Genomic DNA, 22046 nt, shown 5'->3' with positions numbered 1-22046 from the left:
ATTTTCATCTGATTTTCCTGACTCACCACGAATTGAATAAAAAAATACTCAGAAACACAGTTTTAATCTTAATTTTCTTCAAATATGTTCTCCATTATGAGAAAATGCTACAAGAATGTTTAAAGCACCATTTTTATTGTAATGGGTCTTTTATTGGTCAAAGCAGAGAAAAAATATAGGGACTTGAAATGAATAAATGGGGTTCGGTAAAAGACATGGGCTTAAGCAAAGTGAAACTTTGTAGGAGTTAGAATTAGAATTAAGTTTGGGAGCTTGAAAACGAAATATGATAAGATTGGTTGGGTCCCTCATGACTTGTTCTACCTTAATGTACTTTTCTGTCTTTACAGATTTCAGCCACAACATATTTCTGTTATTGTGAAGTCTAAAAACAGGTCACTTTCTAAAGTATTTGCATCCGCTTTGAAGCTCAAGATAAGAAACGTAACTTAGTTCAACATAATACATTCTGGCCGACCCTGCCAATAGATGAGCCCAAAATTGACCTCCAGCTGGACAAAGCTAGTTCTTGACTCATCCCAAGGATAGTGCTTTATATCAACTCAAGTGTCAGAGGTGCTGACAGCACGCTGTGCATGGCGTGATGTCGCTGGTCTCATTGTGTCAACAGGAGTCAACCAGATGCTCCCGGATATGCTGAAGTACTTTGAGGCTCTCTGCAGCTTTATCTGGATCAATGCGATGCTGTAAGAGCTTTCTTTGATATTTTTGGTTGAGGCCTGGAAGTTAAGCAGAATGCATGACTCATATCCTCGCAGCCCGTGCTCTTGATGTTTGTTCTCCACGCATGATGTAAGGAAAAACACGTTTTTTTTCTTTTTCTGCTGCAGAGGTTCATCTCCACAGTGGAGGTTAAAAAAAAAAAAAAAGATAACGAGGAACACGAGGAAACTCATCCCAACGGGGACCACGCCGCTGAGAGCAATCTGAAATCTTCAGTCACTGCTCCAACTCTCACACCCTCTGCCTCTGAAGAGTTGGTACGCTCAAATGCGCCCCGGATTACCAACCAAGTCACCGTGAAGTGGGACACATGTGGCTGATTGAGGAGCAAGCAGTTTTCCTCTCTGATGAGAGCAAGCAGGTCTGCTGCGCTGCTGTCCTCAAACGTGCCTCCTCCTCCTCCTCCTCCTCATGCTGCTCCTCCCCCTGAGCTTCATCCCACTCCTCCACCTCCTTCACCTCTTGTTAAATGTTCTTCAGGACTCAGAGGCAGCGTGAGGCTTCCGTCTGTGTGATGTCCTGATTACGGCTGCTGGGGATGTAGGCGAGGATTAAAGGAGCGCTTCCCTTCACCTTCTCGACTGTGGACTTACTAAAACTTTCCTTTCATCTTTAGTGAACGTCTACCTGACCACTTGGAAGGAGGAGCAGTCTGACGGCGACCCAGGCCGGCTGTTCTGCTCCTCATCTTCTCTCAGAAAGCTGGAGCTCTCAGGAGCAGCAGGAAGCCACGCCGCTGACAAACTTCTCCTGATGCGAGAGCCTCACTCATCGCAAACCGCGGAGCATAATAGGCTCTGCCATGACCTACCTGTGTTTGAAGAGAGTGTTTTTCACGTCGCTGGAGAGGAGGGGCACAGAGCGAAGGACGCTGTGAGGCGCTGTGAGGCGGAGAGGGCGCCGTGTTTGGCCGACGCCACACAGGGTGAGTGTGAATTCTGTTTGATGTGGCTGTTATGGCAGCGAATGAGACAGTGGTCATCAACAGCTGCCAGACTGACCCGCTCTACTGTCCTGTGAAATCACATTAAAAATTCTAACATGATGACATTTTTAGAACTGAACGTGAAAAGCAGCCAAGAGTTGTGATGAAGAGGAGCTGTGTTCATCAGCTGTCACCACAGACCCTGTACTCACAACTCTGACGCACAGATTGTTGACTTTTGATGGAGTGTCCTTGTGTTCAGCACGACGCAAAGCAAAAGGAGGCTTTCATTTCAGACACTAAACTTCTCAGACTTAACAACTTGACAACTTTTTCCAGGGTTTTCCAATGTCGGGTGTCTAATCTAATGAAGAAAAATGCAAATCTATGTATCGAAAGGGGTATTTCAAAATAAAAGCCCGGGCAACTGCAAATTCTTAAACAATAGTTTCAAAGAATGGCGACCTAGGGAAAATATAATTGAAGAAAATAAACAAAAATAAAGAAAAAAAAGGAGAAAACAGTTATTTAAATCATTAGTTAAGGAGTGGATGAAGCAAAGCTGAGTAATGCTTATGTAGACAAAATACTTATCTAGCTACAATGCTGCTAGCTAAATTAATTCAGCAATAGCAAACTAAAAGGTCTAATACATTTGAATAATTATTAAATAATAATTATTCAAATATCCTTAGTTATCTTGAGAATAAAGTAGCAAAAGGAATTAACCCTTGAACACAGAGCTTTAGCTCTAGCGTCAACTCTCTTTGAATTACCATAACTCTGATGGCGTAATTCCAATGAAGCTGAGAAAAGCAGCTTTACATTGATATGCTACACTTTACAATAGCAACGCTGCTTTTCTCAGCTTCAGAATCCAATGAAACGTAGTTAATAATGTAAACGGACAGAGAGTTACGGTAATTTAAAGAGCGTATTGTTCACCGGGGACAGCTCTAGTGTTGAAGTCACACTTGAATGATCTTTTAATCTATTGTAAAAGTTTTTTTAAGTATGAGTATGCCGTTTTTAGCCTAAATTATAATAATGTATGGTTTTCTGAAACATAGTTTCTGCAGAGCGGCAGGAGTTTATTAATAATTCAGCTCTGAATTGTGGCGAGTACCGTTGGCACATTTTGTTGACACTCTCTCCCGTTAGCTTACAGCCCCTCACACTCACAGGCCTAACATTACTGGCCCAACAAAAATGGTGAGCAGTATTGGAGTTACCGAAACAATTTAGATCCAGATTCCAGCTCAGACGAGGAAAACAAAGACGAACATGGATCTATTTGTCTGCAGGTGGATGCATCAGAATGGAGCAGAGCAGAGAGACTTGTAGTTTGTACCCAACTACAAGCTTTTTCAAATGTTATTATATTGTCTGCTCCTGATTCACAACGACTTGAATAAAAAATTAAAGAAAAAGCAACTCAAATTTGAATCTTAATTTTCTTGATAAACGTCCATCATGAGAAAAATACCACAAGACAACGAAATGGTACAACGAAATTGCGTTTGGAGCATCGACAATCATCCTAATTATTTCAGAGTGGGGGATAAAACTCTGATTCATCAAGTAAATACCCAACAAATAAATACTGTTATAATAATAATGATAACAATAATCTTCTTCCTCTTTCGGCTTCTCCCATCAGGGGTCGCCACAGCGAACAAGTCGCATGGTAAACTTGGCAATGTTTTACGCCGGATGCCCTTCCTGACGCAACCTTCTCAAACCGGGCTTGGAACCGGCACAGAGGTAGAGAAGGGAACAGGGAGCAGCCTGGAGTCGAACCCTGGTTTCACGGACGGAATTTTTTAACAAAAGCAAGCAACACAAACAAATAGAAAAACAAATATTGCTAAATAGTAGGCAAAAATGATCTAAAAGAAACGAGACAAAAATAAACTTAGCTTAAAGTGGAACGCTAGCGGAATGCTAACATCAAATCTTGAAAATGGTTATAGAATGAGGAAAATGAAAATCAGGTATTATTCAAAGGATGGAGTTTTTTGATAGTCGTTTGTTAAAGTTTAACTCAACAAAATGTGCAATTTCTTATAAATGTCACAAGACAATAATACAACCTGAATTAATAAATTAAAGAAGATTTATTCCACTGAATTGCTCAAAACTGGCTAATCTCCAAGGATGAAAAAAGAAAATCTTAATATTATAAAAGTGAAAAAGTAAACAAAACTAAATTAAGTGTAGAGAGAAGCCTTGTGGTAATACATCGTTGGAATGGTGACCTCGTGCTTTTTGACTTTACTTTCAATGATAAAAAAAATGAATATACGTCAACGTTTTGCATGAAGCTAAAATTGATCAAACTAACTGTCCAAACTTTAAGGCTGAGAGTCACAGCCGATGTTCTGAATATTTGAGTTCATAAAGCACATGCGTATATCGATGAGACATGCCCAAAGCTATCATGAAGTACTCCACAAAGGTAAAAAATGTATTAGGAAAAAGGGTACATTTGTAAAATTGGCATTAAAACTCTTTTTGAACAGGTTCCATAGGTGTAGATGATTAATCAAGTGTTACTCTGTTAGAGTGAGTACATTCTGTTTCTCCCTCGTAAGTCAGTGGCTTTGCAGGAAAACCGAATTACGAAATGACCGTAAGTGAAAAGTGGCGATGTGAAAGGACGTAAGCAGTCTGATGCACCTGCAGCTTTATTTAGCCTGGCTGTGTCCTCTGCTGGCTGCATCTCCATCATCACTTCCAGGGAAACGAGCCAGGCATCTAGAAAGATTCCGTTTCTAATTCTGACCCTTTGTGTGGTTCGGGACTGACCTCATTCCTCCGCATTACTCCGACCTGCCAGGATTTCATGACTAATCAAGGATCCACAGCCACACCCGGAAAACACAGCTTAAGAGGATGATTGGGAGCATCCATCTCCGTTAGAAACCCGTCTTTGTGTTCGTCAATTCGGTTAGCTAAACCACCGAAGCTTTAATGACATTTCCTTTGTTTTATTATGATTGAGCCTTGATAGGTGCCTATTAGTGGCCTTGGTAAACCACTGCTGCGGGGGAGGAGGATTGATCTTTGCTTTAATGTGTACAGATGGAGGGCCGCGTTTTCACTCTCAGTCTGACAAAAACATCAAGGACGCCTAAACAACGAGAGAGCAGTGTGAGTGAAAAGATCAAATAAACATCCAAGTCACTTTTTGGCATCCCAGTAACAGAATTTGTAGGGAATTTGCAAAATGATACTAATGTGAATATGTTGTACCATAGCAACCATTACAGTTTTTGTATGTCTCGAGTTGATAAATGTGTCTTATGTTGCTACAACAAATAACATTTTCTCACGTTCACCTTAGCAAGGACTGTGTTTCTCAAAAACGGTCCAGAATTTTGATAACCGACTCCAACCATGTAAGTGTAAATCCCAGCGGCAAGTTCAGATGTTAGACAAAAAACACATCTTTACTGCAGTTTTTTAAAGGGAGTGCCCTTTTCAAAGGTCAAAGGTGACATCAACAACAGAGTTTTTATCATGACAAAGAAAGAGAACCTGAAAAGAGGAGACATAAAATCTGAAAAAATGTGTATCAAACGCCAAACATGTCTGTGGTCGTCATTGACCGTTCCTTTGTGGAGGCCACAGGTCTGAACCAGGACAACTTCTCAGCCGTTCTCGTAAATCTTAAAAATATTCCAAACAGCGAAGGTCTTGTCCTTGAAAAGCTGTGGCGGCGAGGCTTTCTGACTTCGCAGCACCAACAGGCGCTGCTAAAAGCACTCGGGACAAAAAGAGCGGCGGCATAAGAGCCATCGATGAGACCACAAAGCACGACCTCAGACTCAAAATAAACAGCTTGTTTGCATAATTCCCTGCCGGGGCTTCATTTCCACTGTTAACCCACCACGGCTGAGCTTCACAGGTTTTCCCAAACAGTCGGGAACTGCGCTTCTTTAATATTTTATAGATATGGTAAAGGAGAAGCAATGGAAGCGATCATCTCCATCATGCATGTGACGATGAGGTGAAACAGCCTGAGAGCAGTGAGTCAGTCTGACTGCAGATGCTTTTGTCCACATCAAGAGGAGAAATTCTTAGCGTGAATTTGAATGGAGAGTCAGTATAAACTCTGTGGACGAACAGTCAGAAGTTTGGAGGGAAACGGGATGGAGGATCCTCTCACAGGGTAACTGTTCTTCCTCTGGCCAATCCCTTCAACCAGATAAGAGGAGGACTACAGCTCCCATGATTCACATGTAAACACGTCTCGTTTTGCTGTGAATGTGGATAGAAAACTATGTTCAATTAGAAGCACTACTCTAGTGAGAAATTTTGGAAAACTATTGGATTCTCTCCACCACATCCAACTCACTTTTGCCTGTCAAGTCGCTTGGTCTCATGTCGAAAACCCATCCCCTATTTTCTTACGACAGTTGCTCTGCCCCCCCCCCCAAAAAGCTAGCAAAGATGACAAAAAACAGTCTGTGAGGAAACACAAGAAGAGTCTGACAGAAAAATGTTAAAAACACCATTTTCATCACAGTGGGTCTTTAACACCATCGTTTTAGCACCAATATTTAACCGTTTGCACTGATATGCAACGCTTTACTAACATTAAGTTTTGCTTACAGGATCAAAGTAAATAAGCTGATTCAGTCGCAAAGAAAAGCAGTTCAGCGCTGATATTTCAGTACCATTAGGAGGCCAAAGCTCCCAGCTTTCAGCCTATGTTGGAACTACGTCAATAGTATAAACTGTTGTAGAGTTACGATAGGTAAAAGATCATGTTATTTTCTGTCTGCTGGCGACATCGGCAGTATTAAAGGCATAAAGGGCATTATTGCTTCTGACTCCTCCCTCCTTCCCACAGAAGGGGTAGTTCTGCTCTCAACCTCACTGTCCCTCGCTCGTCTGTTGGCTGAGACGCCTGGAACACGCCGCGGGGGCCGCTGGGAACCTAAAAAACACCGTCCTTGGATGTAGCAGAAGCTCCATCAACGGTGAGAAGAGGAAATTCCTGATTTCATGTCCGCCTTAACCACCCAGAAAATCAATTCCTGAGGCGTTTCGTTCCATTACACTTCTTCAGGAGAGCGCCAGCCTCCCGCTGACTAATGTAGGTGGAACACAGATGAGAGGAGCAAGGGAAAGCGCTCACAGGAGCACCTTAGGAGTTTACGCCGCAACGGGAGCTCAGAGGGTGGAGGTGCAACCACAGCTCTGCAGCGGCTCAAGAAAAACCAAGGAACAGCATAAAAACACGGTCCTGGTTCCACAATGTTCCTGCTTCACTGAACACGTTCCAACAGAAAACCTGCTTTGATGAAATTTATGAGCCAATTAATTCCAACAGCGATCACCCAAGATGAAGCTCCACTCTAATGAGACGGCCCTCAAGAGGCTCTGAAAAAAATGAAACGTCCACAGTGAGACAGCAGCGTCCAAACACGGCAATTAAAGGCCCCTAACTCTACGTCCACCTAATTAGAGAGCAGCTTCACAACGCAGAGGAGTCTTCCTCACTCCTTCCTCCTCCGTCTTACCTGCTGACTCCAGCAGCACATGGTAGTCCTCTCCTCTGCGAGTGGGCATGTCCTCCTCCTGCTCCACCCTCTCGGACTCCTTGTAGCGATCCCAGTTGGACTCCAGCTTCCTCCTGGAGAAGACCTCCTGTCGCTCCTCCTCCAGATCAAACCCGTCATCCTGGTCCTGAGAGAAAAGAGGAAAACGCTGAAAAGAATTCTAAAACCAGATCTGTTGATCTGCTGCATGTTAGGCTCCTGTGTCCAAAATGGCTACAATCAGATGGAATCAGTTTCCTTGTGTGTTGTTATTTTTTATTTTTTTTTACTTGTACTGTCCAACAGCAGAGCAAACAGATGAGAGCTGCAGGTCTCTTGTGTTGGACATACTTTACTGTTACAATGGGGGTTATGAATCTTCTGACACACAAGGTGCATATTTGAATAAACCCCTTTTGTAATTTAGGCTAAACTTTATTTATATTAATAATTTTTATTTTAGTTTTTGTTGGACCGGATGGAAAAGAAAAGGAGGGAAGAAGAGAGAGGGATGTTAGAGATGGGGGGGGGGGTGTTAAGGAAATAGGAGGAGGATTAAAGGGGGTTAGGATCATGAAGCATTAAGTTGCTGTAAATTTATAATCATTACTGTCAGGTGTAAATGTTAGCATAAAAGGGGCGTAACTCTTGTGTGTTTCTAACAACTTTGTCCGTCTTAACCGTAAATCCCCTTTAATGAATCAGTCATGACCAGACGGTTTCTTTATTATCTGCCTAAAAATAGCAACCTTCATCTTCAAAGCTCTCACTGATGGAAAGAGGGTGTTACCCTAAATCTGGCCATAGATGCCTCCATTTGTTCCTTCCTTCATACAGATCAGGTGTCTTGTCCTCTTTGCAGAAAAGCAGCCCCAAATCACGATGCTTCCAACCCCATGCTTCACAGTGCAGTTCTTGGGATGCAGCTCATCGTTCTTCCACCTCGAAACATGGCGAGTGACGTTTATTCCAAAGAGTGCCATTCTGGTTTCATCATGACAACGTTGGTTGCGTCCTCATAGATTCAATGCTACCATAGCAACGGAGGCTGCTATGGTCATAAAGGTTGCTATGTTAGAAAACTGCAATGTTTAGCAGTCACTAAACCAAGCTGCATTGCTACAACGGCAACCTTCATGTCCATAGCAATGTGACGTTACCATAGCAACGTGACATTACCACTTTGTTAGCAACAAGTTTTAATGGTATGGTAACACACTGTGCTCCAGCTGTCTACATGTCATTGACCAGTTCCCCAGTTTAGTTCTGGACTCTTTGCTCACCCTTATCTTGATCATTTGGGCCCCACCAGTTGAGATCTTTCATGGAGCTCCAGGTGAGGGAACCTTGTTAGTGATCTAGTATTTCTTCCATTTTCCAATATTTGCTCCAACAGTTGAAGTCTTCTCATCAAGATGCTGGATTGATTCATCCCAGTGAACTATTTTATTCTTGGTGTCCTTTGACAGCTCTTTGGTCATGGAGGAGAGGCAGCAATCTGACTGTTTAAGGGTGTGGACGGGTTTCTTTCTGCAGATAACCTGTTCCAACAGGTGATATTAATACAGGTAACCAATGGAGGAAAGAAGAGGTTCTTACAAGTAAAGTGCATATTTATTTTCTGCTCCATTATAAAAATAAGTTTTAACAAATAAATAAAACAATGGGGATTTCCTGGGGATTTTTTTACATTCTGTCTTTCACAGTTGAAGTGTTTCTATGATGAAGATTACAGACTAAACTCAGCTTGGAAAACTTTCAGAATCAGATATTAAAAAGACTTTTTGCCACACATATTTTAATATGTTTTAAAGTATTTTTTTAACTCTAAAAAACCCACTTAAAATGCTTTTCTTGCCTGAATTTAAAGCTCTAATAGCTTTATTCAAAGGAGCGTCTCATGAATCATGATCATGAATGTCTCCTAATACCAGCAGGAACATTTCCGTTTTGATAGCATGGAAAGATGTTTTTTCATGTTCCTCCACAAAACTCTTTTTTTTTCTCCTAGTCATCAAACACCACATAGGATGCGCCAAAGGAGATATTCATGATTGCAATCATCAAGCCCCTATGTACCACAAGGTATTTCTATGATTGCAATCAAGGGGCTCCTATTGTTTCTCCTCTAACTCTGTGTCATTTCACTGAGCATTCCTCTGGAAATTAAACTCAAGAATGTCATGTCAAGGCAAGAATCTGACTGCAGCTGCCTCCTTAAAGTGCACTGGAGACATTTAACTTCTTGGTCCTAATTGTACATCAGAGGAATTGAGGAAATCTGCTTCTAAAATCATTTTAAAAAAGTATTTTTTTTAACCGGATACAGTCTTTTGTAACTTTTAGAAAGCCGAATTAAAGAGTAAAAAAACACAAAAGCAAAAATATTAAAAACCACAGTGTGCTTTCCTCCACTAAAGCAAAGGGCGCTATTTTTGAAAACTTTCAGTGAAGTTTGACACAGAGGCTACTTGCTTACCGCTGGAGCAGGAAAGCCCGCTGCGGAACCGCTTCCTCCACGACCGCGACCGCGACCGCGACCCCGGTGATGGTCCCGTTTCCCGCGGCCTCGGTGATCACCTTGAACCCCGTCGCCGTCTTGGCCCCCGCGTCCACCTCTCCTCCAGCCGCCGCCTCGGCCTCTGCTCATTTTACCCTCCATGCAGAACTCGCCGATGACGGACTGTTTAGAAAGTGACACCCGTGGCTGTTTCCTGCTTGGTGTTACATCAAACATTGTCCCTCGAGACCAAAAGTATAGATGTGAAATTAAAAATGAATCTTATGAAGGTGGAAAAAAATTGTTAAAAAAAAAAAAAAAATTGTTAAATTTCTTTTATATATATATATATATATATATATATATATATATATATATATATATATATATATATATATATATATATATATATATATATATATATATATATATATATATATATGTATGTCTGACAAAATACTATTTGTGACATTTCATATTTTAAAGTGTGCTCATAAAGTCACCATTTTACTCTCAGCATCATTTATACTTGTTAGGTGTTTTTTGTGTATCTTAAGTTTTATTATGTTTTAGAGGTAAAAAGATAATTTGGTGTGAAAACTTCAAAATTCCCAGTTCAAAGATCCAGAAAGCTGTGTCATTAATATGAAACTAAAAATCCTAAAAACACAACAATCTAAACAATTTTTTATTTATCTAATTTCAGTGAAACTTTGCATGAAAGTGACATTTTTTTCTGATGACAATAAAAATAAGTTTGTCTGACCTGTATTATTTTGTGGTGCCACAGAGGGATCTGACAAATGTGTGCTTTGTTCAATAACACTTAAAGGAAATCTTCTCCTTTTAATGTTTGAGGATCTGAAGAATGCAAATCAGTTTCAAAATGTATCAAAAAGACCTTCTGGACTGAGAGACTCTTGTGGTAGTGAAGTAATTTTAAGAAGTTCATTTGTCTTCTTTCTTTTTTTCTTTAGGTTCTATCAATTTATAGGTGAAATAAGCCTTGGCTTCACCCGACACCTTTTTCGGTTAATTTTGTTCAATGTTTATGTTGACGTTGTGAGTTTGTGTGTTTAACATAACCGAAATAAATGTCTCTCTCTCAAATATGACCACTGTCCTCCTTCTTGTTTTTCAGGAGGACACCTCGCTGCTCATGGAGCCTCAGAGCATCTCTTCTCATCTGTCCCAGTGACTCGTACGGCAGCACGATGAACAGCTCCTCTGGTAACAGTACCCACGTGCAGACGCACAGCCTCTGGGAGGTCATAACCATTGCCACGGTGTCGGCCATCGTCAGCCTGATTACCATCATTGGAAACATGCTGGTCATGCTGTCCTTCAAGGTGAACAGCCAGCTGAAGACTGTTAACAACTATTATCTTCTGAGTTTAGCCTTCGCAGACCTCATTATTGGAGTGTTGTCCATGAACCTGTACACCACGTACATCCTGATGGGCTACTGGTCCTTGGGGAACCTGGCATGTGATCTCTGGCTAGCGGTGGATTATGTCGCAAGCAACGCTTCTGTCATGAACCTCCTTGTTATCAGCTTTGACAGATACTTCTCTATAACGAGGCCGCTGACCTACAGAGCTAAGAGGACACCAAAGAGAGCTGCCATCATGATCGGCCTGGCATGGCTCATCTCGTTTGTGCTTTGGGCACCACCCATTCTCTGCTGGCAGTATTTCGTAGGAGAGAGGAAAGTGCCAACGGACCAGTGCCAAATCCAGTTCTTGACCGAGCCTGTGATCACCTTTGGGACAGCCATCGCTGCTTTCTACTTCCCCGTGTCTGTGATGACTATTCTCTACTGCCGGATCTACAAAGAGACCCAGAAACGGACAAAAGATCTGGCAGAGTTGCAGGGGCTCACCACAGGTCATGTTCCAGATGGTACCAAACCCCAAAAGACCATCATCCACTCCTGTTTTCGTTTCACCAGAGACAGGAGGAATCAGAACCAGGCCTCCTGGTCTTCGTCCAATCAAAGCAACGCCACCAGAACTACCAGCAGGTCGGATGACAGCTGGGCAAAAGTTGACCAGATCACCTCCTTGAACAGCTATACATCATCAGAAGAGGAGGAGCACCATATTTCTAAAGACACCCCACAAGGCTCGTTCAAAGAGCAACAAGGACAAAGCAGTACAAACGGGCAGGCTCCTGACCTCACAGAAGATCAATACTTTTCCAGTCCTCAGAAGAAAAGCCAGAGGAAGTCCATCTCTTATAAATTCAAGCCTGGCTCAAAGGGAAAAAGCCCAGCAAGCCCAGCCCCGCATCCTCCTGAGCAGCTCGAAAAAAATGCCTCCCCCTCCTCCAGCACCTCAAAACCCATGGACACTGCCCTAAAGAACCAGATCACCAAGAGGAAGAGGATGGTCCTAGTTAAGGAGAAAAAAGCTGCGCAAACTCTGAGTGCCATCCTCCTTGCATTCATCCTGACTTGGACACCGTACAACATCATGGTGCTCATCTCCACCTTCTGTGCTGATTGCATTCCCACCTCCCTGTGGCACCTGGGTTACTGGCTGTGCTACGTCAACAGCACCATCAACCCCATGTGCTACGCTCTGTGCAACAAGACCTTCCAGAAGACCTTTCGCATGCTGCTGCTCTGCCAGTGGAGGGCAAGGAGGAGAGGCGAGGACAAGCTGTACTGGAGCGGAGCAAACCCCAACAACAAAGTGACCTGAAGCTTCTGGGCTCACGCTGTTTGTTGGTGAAAATAATCAATGGAACCTGGAGTTCCTTTACAGTCAGAGCTGAAGAGCAGAGGTGTTACAAGTTTCTTGGTTGCAAAATCAAATTTGGAGTTTTCAAAAGATTTCAAAGAAGTTTTGAAGGTGTAAAAACAATTACTATGAAGCTGGTAGTTCTTGTTTATGACTACATTGCAAGTCTTTAGTAATGAGCAGGAAAATAAGTGAAAGGAAAAGAAAGATGTATCTGTGTTGGCAACATACATCTATTGACTATATTTGAGAACTTGATTCAGGGACTCCTGCCCCTGGTGCTCCAAACAAGAAGTACCCACTGGATCCAAAAAACCTAAATCCCACAGACTTCGATATTGCTCAATCATTCTATTTGTCAGAATAATCATTCTTGCCCTGATACCTTTCTTATTCTTGTTCTTAAAAATCAATTTTTTCCCATATTTTTTCTGTAGTTTTAAGTTTTTCAAGTTATAAACTGACCAATCAGATGCCTCAATAAAAGTAGGTGTTCTCTTGTTAAACGTTCAAAATGTTTGATTGACAGATTCTCTCTGAGTAGGGGTGTGGCCTTAAAACAAGCTCACTCCTGATTGGTGGGAGTGGTTGCCATAGACACAAGAAATCAGACTGACAGACTATTCACGGTTTACTGACGATATCTGGTTCCAACATGGCGGCTTCCATATCGCGACAAAATGGCGAGTGAATGGACTTCCTTTCACTGCACCTGGACATCTCTATGAGTGACATTACACTGACTCTTTCCAGCTCTCATATACAGTCAAGAAATGCATTATAAGTTGTAGTTTGTCCTTCTTCCATGCCACCAACGGTTTGTTTCTGAGGTTTGCGAAACATTTCTCCCATCCATCAGCATGAGTCAAACTATGTCTTAATTGTTTTAAAATTCCTTTTTTTATGACTATATGAGGGGTTGCTTTGGGTAATCTGTCCTCCCATATAGTCTACTTACCATGAACAAATAACAACACATTTCTGTTTAGTCTTTAGAAATTAAATGTAAATCCACCAGAACAGACCCAGTAACAAGCAAATACAAAAACAATTGTACTCCTGTGTTCTCTTTGTTTAATCTGTGACCACTAAGTGGGCTAATTGTCAATTAATGGATTTCATTGTTTCGCTGCAAACGAGTCTAAAGAGGCTCATAATCAGCTGCTTATTCCTGCTGTTTATTTTCCATGCTTAATAGTCATTTTTGTGGATCATATTTCCGAAGCTACTCAAACACTTAAAATACCAAACACACCAATAAATTAAAAAGCATTGAAATGTTAAGAAGATATCAAAATAAAATCTCCTGAGTTTATCATCACAATCAAGCAACAAAATGAAACTATATGGAGTTCTATGAGAGACAAAATGTGAGAAGAAAAAAAACACTGACAAAAAAAATAATTGAATCATGTTACTGCTGTAAGCAGGCCAATGTGTATTTGGCTTCACAAATGGTTTTTTTGTTTGTCAATTTTTAATACTTACAATTAATAAATAAATTAATCACATGGGTAGATTCTCATTTAAAACAGGTAGAGTCATTAAAGTCATTAGGATTAATATGGTTTTTAAACATGTCAGACTCTTTCCAGTTTTGAGCTTGTTTTTTTCCTAAATTTTACCTCCTGTTATGTTTGTCATAGATCTTTGTTTTTGTTGACATAAACTGAATCTGAACAAATCTTAAAATGGGTTCCGCCAACCAGTGTCAAACATGACAGGAAGTGCTTTTTATCAACTTTGACAATTACTATCATAAAACTAAGTTTCTGTGCTTTAGGAAGGAAACTTATTTAAAGGTGCATTGAGCAAAATAAATTAATAAATTACCCAGAATGCTTAGAGGAGCCAAGAGCAGGGCGATTGGTCAGAGGGGTTGATTTTTCTTGCGAACTTTATTGTTTTTCATCTTTTCCTCTTTAATCTGCTATAACCAGCCTGTGCAGAGAGAGCAACAGAAGATACAAGTCAATCTTTATTGACAATAACTCTCAACATTGTTTAGTTTCAGTTCATTGTGTTGAAGCACAGAACAAATCACTCCATCAGGCTCCTGACAACAATAACCACTATGGCCCAACAATCCATCAAGGTTTAGAATTCACACATAAGACGCTCCTTATTATCTTAAAATCCTTTCATTTCCTCAAAAATATGATTTTAAGTACATCTTACTGTCCAAAAAATACAGCTATAGTTATCTGAGTAGTAAAACTTGACTATGAATGCCGTATTGATATTGATCAGGGGGAGAAAACAACACTCACAAATTTTAGAAAAAGAACCGGTAATTTAAATCAGGTTTGATTTTCTGGTTTGGTGCAGAATATTTAATATCAGGAATTTTTTATGTTTTTTGTTTTTTGTTTTTTTTCAAACAAGAAGAAACTGACTGTTTTTGAAGACACTAAAAGTTTGCACAGGATGTCATTTGTAGTAAATCTTATGAGTCCAGAGTATTAAAAAATCAAGATATTTGTGACGTTTTTATCTATTTATGACTTTGTTTATAATTTTAATGACTAAAAACAATGTAACCATTTTTACCAATATTATTGATAAGATTTTGTCTATTTTGACTTGCCATAGAACCTTGAGTGTTTTTTTTGACTCATCCTTTTGGGCATTTTAGCTAAATAAATCTTTGATTTATTCAGTTTCACACTTTACTGTACATAATAGGACTGCAAGCTTTTATGTGCTGAAGCTGTGTTCTGAATGAAAATCTTCTGTAGATAAATTGAGTTTTCTCATGACAGATCATATCTGCTCTTTAGTGTTGACTGAATGTGCTTTAATCTTGTGTGTAAGGGCTACTCTGTGCAGTAATCTGCTTTTAAACGCTGTAATTGAACCTTCATGTCAATCTTCTGCTCCTGTTCCAAGCCACTGTAAGAAGACTGTGCCGTGCTGTGGTTGGCCTTCATGGTCTGTTGTCATGATTTTGTGCCTTTTGTCTAGACTGGAAACTTGTGTTCACTTCTGTTGAAGGGAGTCTGTGTATCCTAATTCAGTACAACAGTAAACGTCCAGCTCAAAGGCAGCCGCGCCGTCAGGATCTCATCTCCTTTTTTATTTTAAAGGCGACCAAAAGCCAAAAACATCAGTGTTTTATGTCCAGACATTACTGTTCGTCAATGATTGCCACGTTTATCGCTTGTTTAGACAATCAGAGGATCACCTGGCAGCCAGACACAGAGAATCTATTGTATCTATTTAAACATGAGAAGCTGGAGAGAATGAGATTTAAGGGACGTCCAACATGGTATGCAGTAAATGCTGTTTGGAGAAAACTGATAATCTACTGGAATTTCTTAACGTCTTTGAGATGATGGGGAGGCAACTGCAACTGACTGTAACACTCACTGCAACTGCAGAATGCCAATGTGAGAAACCTTTATCCCTTGTGCTATCTTAGATGACCCCACCCTTCCATTGACGTGTTCTCCCTACCATGACAAAGGTGGATAAAGGTGGAAAGATTTCATGTAATCCATGGACACCAGTGAAGATCACAAATCATTGAAGAAAAAAGGTTCAGAGCACTGTCTAGTGGGTCTAGATGACCCAACTCCCAATGTTAAAGTGCCTAGGATAGCACAAGGGTTAAGCAGCAGGGAACGGCAGGTCACACAAGGATCATCTGGGGGGGGTCTCTCCAGGGACCTCCAGATTTGAGACCATCATGATCCTGATGAGGGCAAAGGTTCTCATCATCTGGGTGCTGCAGCAGGTCCGTGGCCCTGGACTGGGTCGGGTGCTGGTGCTGCGCTGGTGTTCGGGGGCCGGGGCTGCAGCTACAGCATGGCTCTTAGGATCTTCTGGCGCCCCTCAGTGGCTGCTACAGCCTATTGCTTACATGTGTCATGTCTGCAGAGATTCCTCAAACTCAAGGGGTATTCACTTTTATGAAAACAAATGTATGGGCCTCTTTTGTCATACAGAATTTTGTTTTGAAGAAGTTTTCCTAAACTTTTGAGGTGAGAAAAGATTTAAAATGAAATGTTCATCACAGCTAACGTGAAGGAACAATTAGTTGAGCTTCATATACGGCTAGCCGAGATGCTGAAAAGGCAGGATGTTTTCTCAATGGCAGAAAAAGTTTATTCTTTGCCAAAAAATACATTTCTAAACAAAAAAACAGTCCAACCCACCCCGTTTACTTTGTCCATGTTTGCACTGTTGTTGAAAAATTACATTTTATTTTTTATTAATTTTACATTTGTTTAGGAAAAAAGATTGATCAAGAACATTATCCTACTGAACGACTGAAACATTTTAAACAGAAAAAGGATGAATTTCTCATAATAAAAGATTTTACTGAGAGCAACCGGTTCCAATATAATTTGTGCTTTTGTTTGTAACTTGTATTTCTTATAAAATGATTTAATTATCTTGGAAGTGTTGTTACTGAAGTGCCATTACACAAAAAATGTTTTATAGATTTTAAACAATTTTATCCAAAAGATTAGAAAATTCATCTTAGTTCACAGGTTTCTGATTGCCCCTAAACATCCACTGTTCTTCTTAGTTAGGGAAACAAAATACAAATGTCAGATTTTGTATACCCCAAAAGCCAATACAGTGCTTTTGTTTTACAACCAAATTTGGCACAAATGAAACAAAAATTCAAACATAAAATAAAATGTTTTTGGCAAAGTGGTTCCACAAATGACAATAAATCAAAAGTGTTGTAATATTATTTTGTTCTGCGTTGACTATTAACAAAAATCTATTGCATCTCTGCAACCTGTACGACAAATGGGCATTACATTTTTACCAAAACGAAATTCTTTTAGTCTTTATGTGTTTATCTTTCTTTTTCTCTTAAGTCTTCCGTTTATTTGAAAGGAAAACCGTCTTAGTGGGTAGGTGGGACAGTGTCTGACCTTAGATTGTGAGTTCAAATCCGCAGAGACCTCTCTGCTCAATCTAAGTGAGCTCAGAAATATTGCAGATCCAGGTCTGAATTCCTGCTTCGACCTAAAATGCGTTCTCTTTGACAAGCAGATATGTATGGCAACTTAAAGAGTCCAAAAAATGTATATTTGGTCAAATTTAGTTTTTAGATTTAAACACCTTGTGCTATCCTAGGCACTTTGTCATTGGGAGTTGGGTCATCTAGACCCACTAGACAGTGCTCTGAACCTTTTTTCTTCAATGATTTGTGATCTTCACTGGTGTCCATGGATTACATGAAATCTTTCCACCTTTATCCACCTTTGTCATGGTAGGAATAACACGTCAAAGTAAGGGGGGGGTCATCTAAGATAGCACAAGGGTTAAAGCTTCAGCTCCTTCGACTACTGTAACTCTTCAAACATTTATGCCATTCACATATTTCCAGTTGATTCTGAAGCAGAGCAAAGTGGCTTTGGTCAACTCTCAGCAGAAGGATGTGAAATAAAAACACAGCAGTCATATACCATTGCAATTTATTTCTCTAGGCTTTTAAATAAGAATTTATCATAAAACTCAATTTTTCTTCATTCACAGTCGTAGATGGACAAACCAAACCTCTAAATACGTACATTTGTTTGCTCTTTCAGATTAGCAGCAATGAAAAAACGCACAATGGAAGGTTAGCACAGCAGAGTAGAAGTTATGAATAAAGAACATGAAGATTTAGTTAGGGTTTTTTTTTTTAAATCAGTGCAGTAAGAAAAACTTTTCCAATATTAGAAATGAAGATGTGCTGAAAACATCTACAAATGAAAAGATCTGTACAATAACTGAAGGGGCAGTTTTGTCTGACAGAGGTCTGCAGCCCTCAGTGGGACATCAAAGGAAGGGGGCGGGGCTTCATCTTTCAGAGGTCTGCAGATCTTGGCGCAATGTTGTTTGTAGCGATGAGAATTCACTTGCAGAGGTCTGCAGATCGCACTATGATGCAAATGAAGGGGGTGGGGCTTTGTATGGTCGAGTTCTGTAGCTCTCAGTGGGATGTGGTATGAAGGGGGCGGGGCTTCATTTGGCAGAGGTCTGCGGCTCTCACTGCAGTACTACCTCCTTTTGACTGCAGGCCGGGTCCCCTTACTGCTGCTGGCTTTGCTGGAGCCTTTGGAGCCAGAGAAGAGCTTCGTCATGAGCTCTGACACATCGGGAAGCTCCGGGTTTGGGTTCAGCATGTTCATGGACTGCTCCATTTCCTGTGGAGACGGGGGTCCAAAGAGAAAAGCTCATTTGGATCCCGAGAATCATTGAATCTGTGAAACAAGGGCTGCATGGAAACGTTTCGTTTACCTTCCTCATCTCCGGGTCATTGGTGTTCACCACTTTGGGCAGCAACACGATGATCAGCAGAGGAAGCACCATCATCATAACCTGAAAATTCACCCATGAATCCCAGTTTTAATGAGCTCAGATCGACCTCCGGCCGCAGTAGGAGGATTTTCTCACCATGGGGTTCATGAGGAAGTCCGTCCAGCCCCACGTTTCCCTTTTCATGAAGTAGCTGTGAGGTCCGGAGGATCTTATCTGCAGCGGGTACGGCTGACGGATCACCTCGGAGGTCTTGATGTAGTTGACCATGCGTGCTCTGCATACAGCAGGGACGTTAGCAGCGGGAGGGGGGGTGGGCTGCGATAACACCTGAGAACTTACCTCATCTTCCCTTTAGATGTGATGTCAACTCGTACAGGTTCGAATCTGTAGGAGGGGGTCACCACCTCCACCACGTACGACCCTGACGGGACGTCGTTGACGGAAAATCCCCCATCGATCCTGCAGGACAAGAACCCAGAGTTTTAGGGAAAATATACCATCTCCTGTCAACACAGTCCTGTGTTTGCATAAAAGATAGAATCAACACAACCCGGTTACAGTCCAGTTACTAACAGCAGGTCTCGCAGACACCATTTCTGCTGTTCAAAAAGATCTGACGGGTGGAATCAATAACTATTTTAAATGGGATTTTGCTCCATTTGTCTAGAAGCATAGCAGGTTCTGGTTACTGATAATGTTAGTAATATTTTATCTGGATGTCCATTCAAAACACTTGAAGACGCTTTAGATGCAAGATAAAAACAATGTTAACATCCCATAATAAAGATGAAAGAAGGTCGTGAAATTTCCTGATGGTTAGGATCCACTTGAGATGTTTTCTGCTTGTTTTCCTTAGTTTGTGCAGATGTCAGTTTTTCAGCTCTGATCGGGATCTGTCCTCAGCGCACACCGGGCTGCTTCAGACGGCCGCACCAGCGCCACTTCCTGCTCATTTAAAGCATAACGAGCTCCATCCCGACCCGCTGCACTACAGTGCACAACAGCTAATGAGGCTCAGGGGAATAACGACACCCAAGCACGGTTGCTACGGCGACAGAAAGCAGTGCCAAGAAGAATGAGTAAGTTTAAGACATTTACCTTTTAACCTAGTCTCAAGAAAGAATGTTGTGATATCACGGTAATAAAGTGGTTTAAAGCAGATTTAGCCCCGCCTTCAGTAGCCCCGCCCCTTTCCAGCTGTAATCATTAAATATTAAATAATATATTAATTAATTCCAGTTTCACTGACCGCTAAAATAACTCAACCTGATTGTATTTTTCATAAATACAGTTTTGAAAAGGATCAAAAATATCATTGATTTAAGTTGTGCTTTTAGCATAAAATCTGCAGAATTCAAACATTTTAACTTCCCTGTATTTGCTAATAATCAAATAAAAATAGAATCTGACAGCTTTAAAGGTTAAAGTTCAGCTCAGCTGCAGTTTATGGGAGCCAGCCTGATAAAGTTTACAGTTTGTTTGTTTTTTTTGGTAAAAAGATCTGCAATCCTTCACCATGATATTCCAAATTTACCGACATCTGTTTGCAGAAAACATTTGTACCTTTTAATCTTAAGGCTGCAAGAAAAACAGATGAATGAAAGAGCAGAGCAGCTACATTTGTTTCTGGCTCTCCTGGATCCAGATTCCACTTTGAGTTCTCGAAATGAAAAGATCTTTCTTTAAAGGTGAAATGGCGTCATCATGACTAGATTCCTCAAGAGTCATCTTTTAAGGAAGTTAGTACAAATCCACAACTACAATGAAGACTGTGGTTACAACAGAATAACACAACAATTTAATTCAACCCTCACTTAAAAAACTCAAAACGACATCAAATCTATGAAAAAACTCAAAAGAAATAGGATCACATTTTACACAAATGCAGAAAATAATAATTTTGAAAGTTCTACATTCATTTACTAAAACACTTAGGTAGAAATCATACTCTTTGTAAATAAATACATAAAACCTGCTTCATTAACAAATTAAATAAAATTAATAAAACACCATAGCAACGTTATTGATGTAAACCTGAAAATGTATCAAACATTTACACGCAAACAAATCCTTTTGTTTTGAAAGTCGGAAGGACGGCTTCGAACTTTTTCTACGCGTTCTTCTAAAACCACGTGACGTGTTAAAACACCTGCGTTCTTTTAGTAGCTGCCCAAACAAGTGCCCGTCTGTAAACATGCGCTGTTTGTCCACAATGTAGGTGGGCCAACGTATTACTACCATTAAATATTTATATAGAAAATACCCATAAGTGAACGCCAAAAATAAACAAAAAACACTGGTTTGAGTTTTAAGGATGTTTTCCTGTTTGTTTATCCCTCATCTGGAGAACAGTTTGTTCTCATGTGTGGAGCGGAGGTCGAGCTGCTAATGCTAACAGGTTAGCACACAGGCTAAAGAGCTAATGCTTGCTTAACAGTTTTCACCTTAAAAATCCCACGTAGTCCTCACCGTCCACCAAGACTCTGGCCGTGGACACCCAGTCCTGTGTTTTCACGCCGGGGACGATCGCTCTACCTTCGATTTTGAATCGATCCCCGCCGAGCGGCGTCGCTGATGTCGCGGCAGGCCCGGGCTCCGTGTCTGTGAAGCCGGACACCACAACGACGAGAGCCGTCGTAAGGAGCCACGACAGCGACATTTTTTCCATGAACAACATCCCGCGCGCCTTTACTGAACGGAAACCACCGCGAGGAGAAAGAGAGACTGCATGAAAATGAGCGCAGGTGTAGGAATGAAGCACCAGCCGAGCCTACATCAGCTGTGCCTGTGGAAAATGACGTCAGCTCGAAAGAAAACTTTATTGTTCGTAGCAGCGATAACAACAAAAATCATCAAGGGCTTGGACGATAATTTTATAGCTATACAAAAATTATTTTGTTTCACATAAAAATGAAGGTAAGTAAATTAATATCCTAAGGCAGCCTTATTGTTTTTTTTGTTTCCGATTGAAAAAAGAAAACAAGAAAAAGAAAACTTTATTAACACCAGTAATTCCAAACACTGATATTTAGCTCTCTAAAATGAACGATTCTTGGGCTGAGTCCAGTTTTAATGTAGATTCAGAGCATTTTTGTAAGAACATCTGATTTGATCAATAAAAAAAGTCAATACTAAACAGTTAAAATGACCAATTCTTTATATTTTGAAACTTTAGTTATATTATTGCACGAGGACCACAAGTTTAAATGGAAGTTTGTGATGCAAGAAGTTCTTAAAAGCAACAACTGTGTCAGTTGACTTTTGATTAAAAAAAGAGGGGGGGGGGGGGGGGGGGTCTAAATTTTGGAAGCCCAACA

General features: G+C 40.8%; 3 protein-coding genes across 6 annotated transcripts in view; 1 reads left to right on the top strand and 2 right to left on the bottom strand.

Moving 5' to 3' along the window:
• aven (apoptosis and caspase activation inhibitor) overlaps positions 1-9992 on the bottom strand; it is a 32180-nt gene extending 22188 nt beyond the window's left edge. For all 4 annotated transcript variants that reach the window (XM_011492046.3, XM_011492047.3, XM_004083973.4 and 1 more), the window contains exons 1-2: positions 9698-9992; positions 7201-7366 (exon numbers count right to left, since the gene is read on the bottom strand). In XM_011492046.3, coding sequence (XP_011490348.2) covers positions 7201-7366; positions 9698-9955 — 424 coding nt within the window. In that variant the 5' untranslated portion in view covers positions 9956-9992. The remainder of the gene's footprint in view (positions 1-7200; positions 7367-9697) is intronic.
• Positions 138-12966, top strand: LOC101158907 (muscarinic acetylcholine receptor M5). The gene is made up of 2 exons (XM_023952900.1): positions 138-1669; positions 10860-12966. The coding sequence occupies exon 2, from the start codon at positions 10933-10935 to the stop codon at positions 12421-12423; it is 1491 nt and encodes a 496-aa protein (XP_023808668.1). The 5' UTR covers positions 138-1669; positions 10860-10932; the 3' UTR covers positions 12424-12966.
• A 4917-nt stretch (positions 12967-17883) lies between these two features.
• On the bottom strand, positions 17884-21544 carry emc7 (ER membrane protein complex subunit 7). Its single transcript, XM_004083905.4, has 5 exons — positions 21174-21544; positions 19069-19188; positions 18865-19003; positions 18709-18789; positions 17884-18614 (listed from the first exon to the last, which is right to left on the bottom strand). Exons 1-5 carry the CDS (start codon positions 21404-21406, stop codon positions 18468-18470), a joined length of 720 nt encoding a protein of 239 aa, XP_004083953.1. The 5' UTR covers positions 21407-21544; the 3' UTR covers positions 17884-18467.
• Between the last annotated feature and the right edge of the window lie 502 nt (positions 21545-22046).

Source organism: Oryzias latipes, chromosome 24 (genome assembly GCF_002234675.1).
Source record: "Oryzias latipes chromosome 24, ASM223467v1".
In the NCBI taxonomy this organism is placed as follows: Eukaryota; Metazoa; Chordata; class Actinopteri; order Beloniformes; family Adrianichthyidae; genus Oryzias; species Oryzias latipes.
The sequence above is the reverse complement of the archived record's forward strand: the minus strand, read 5'-3'. Positions and strand labels throughout refer to the sequence as shown.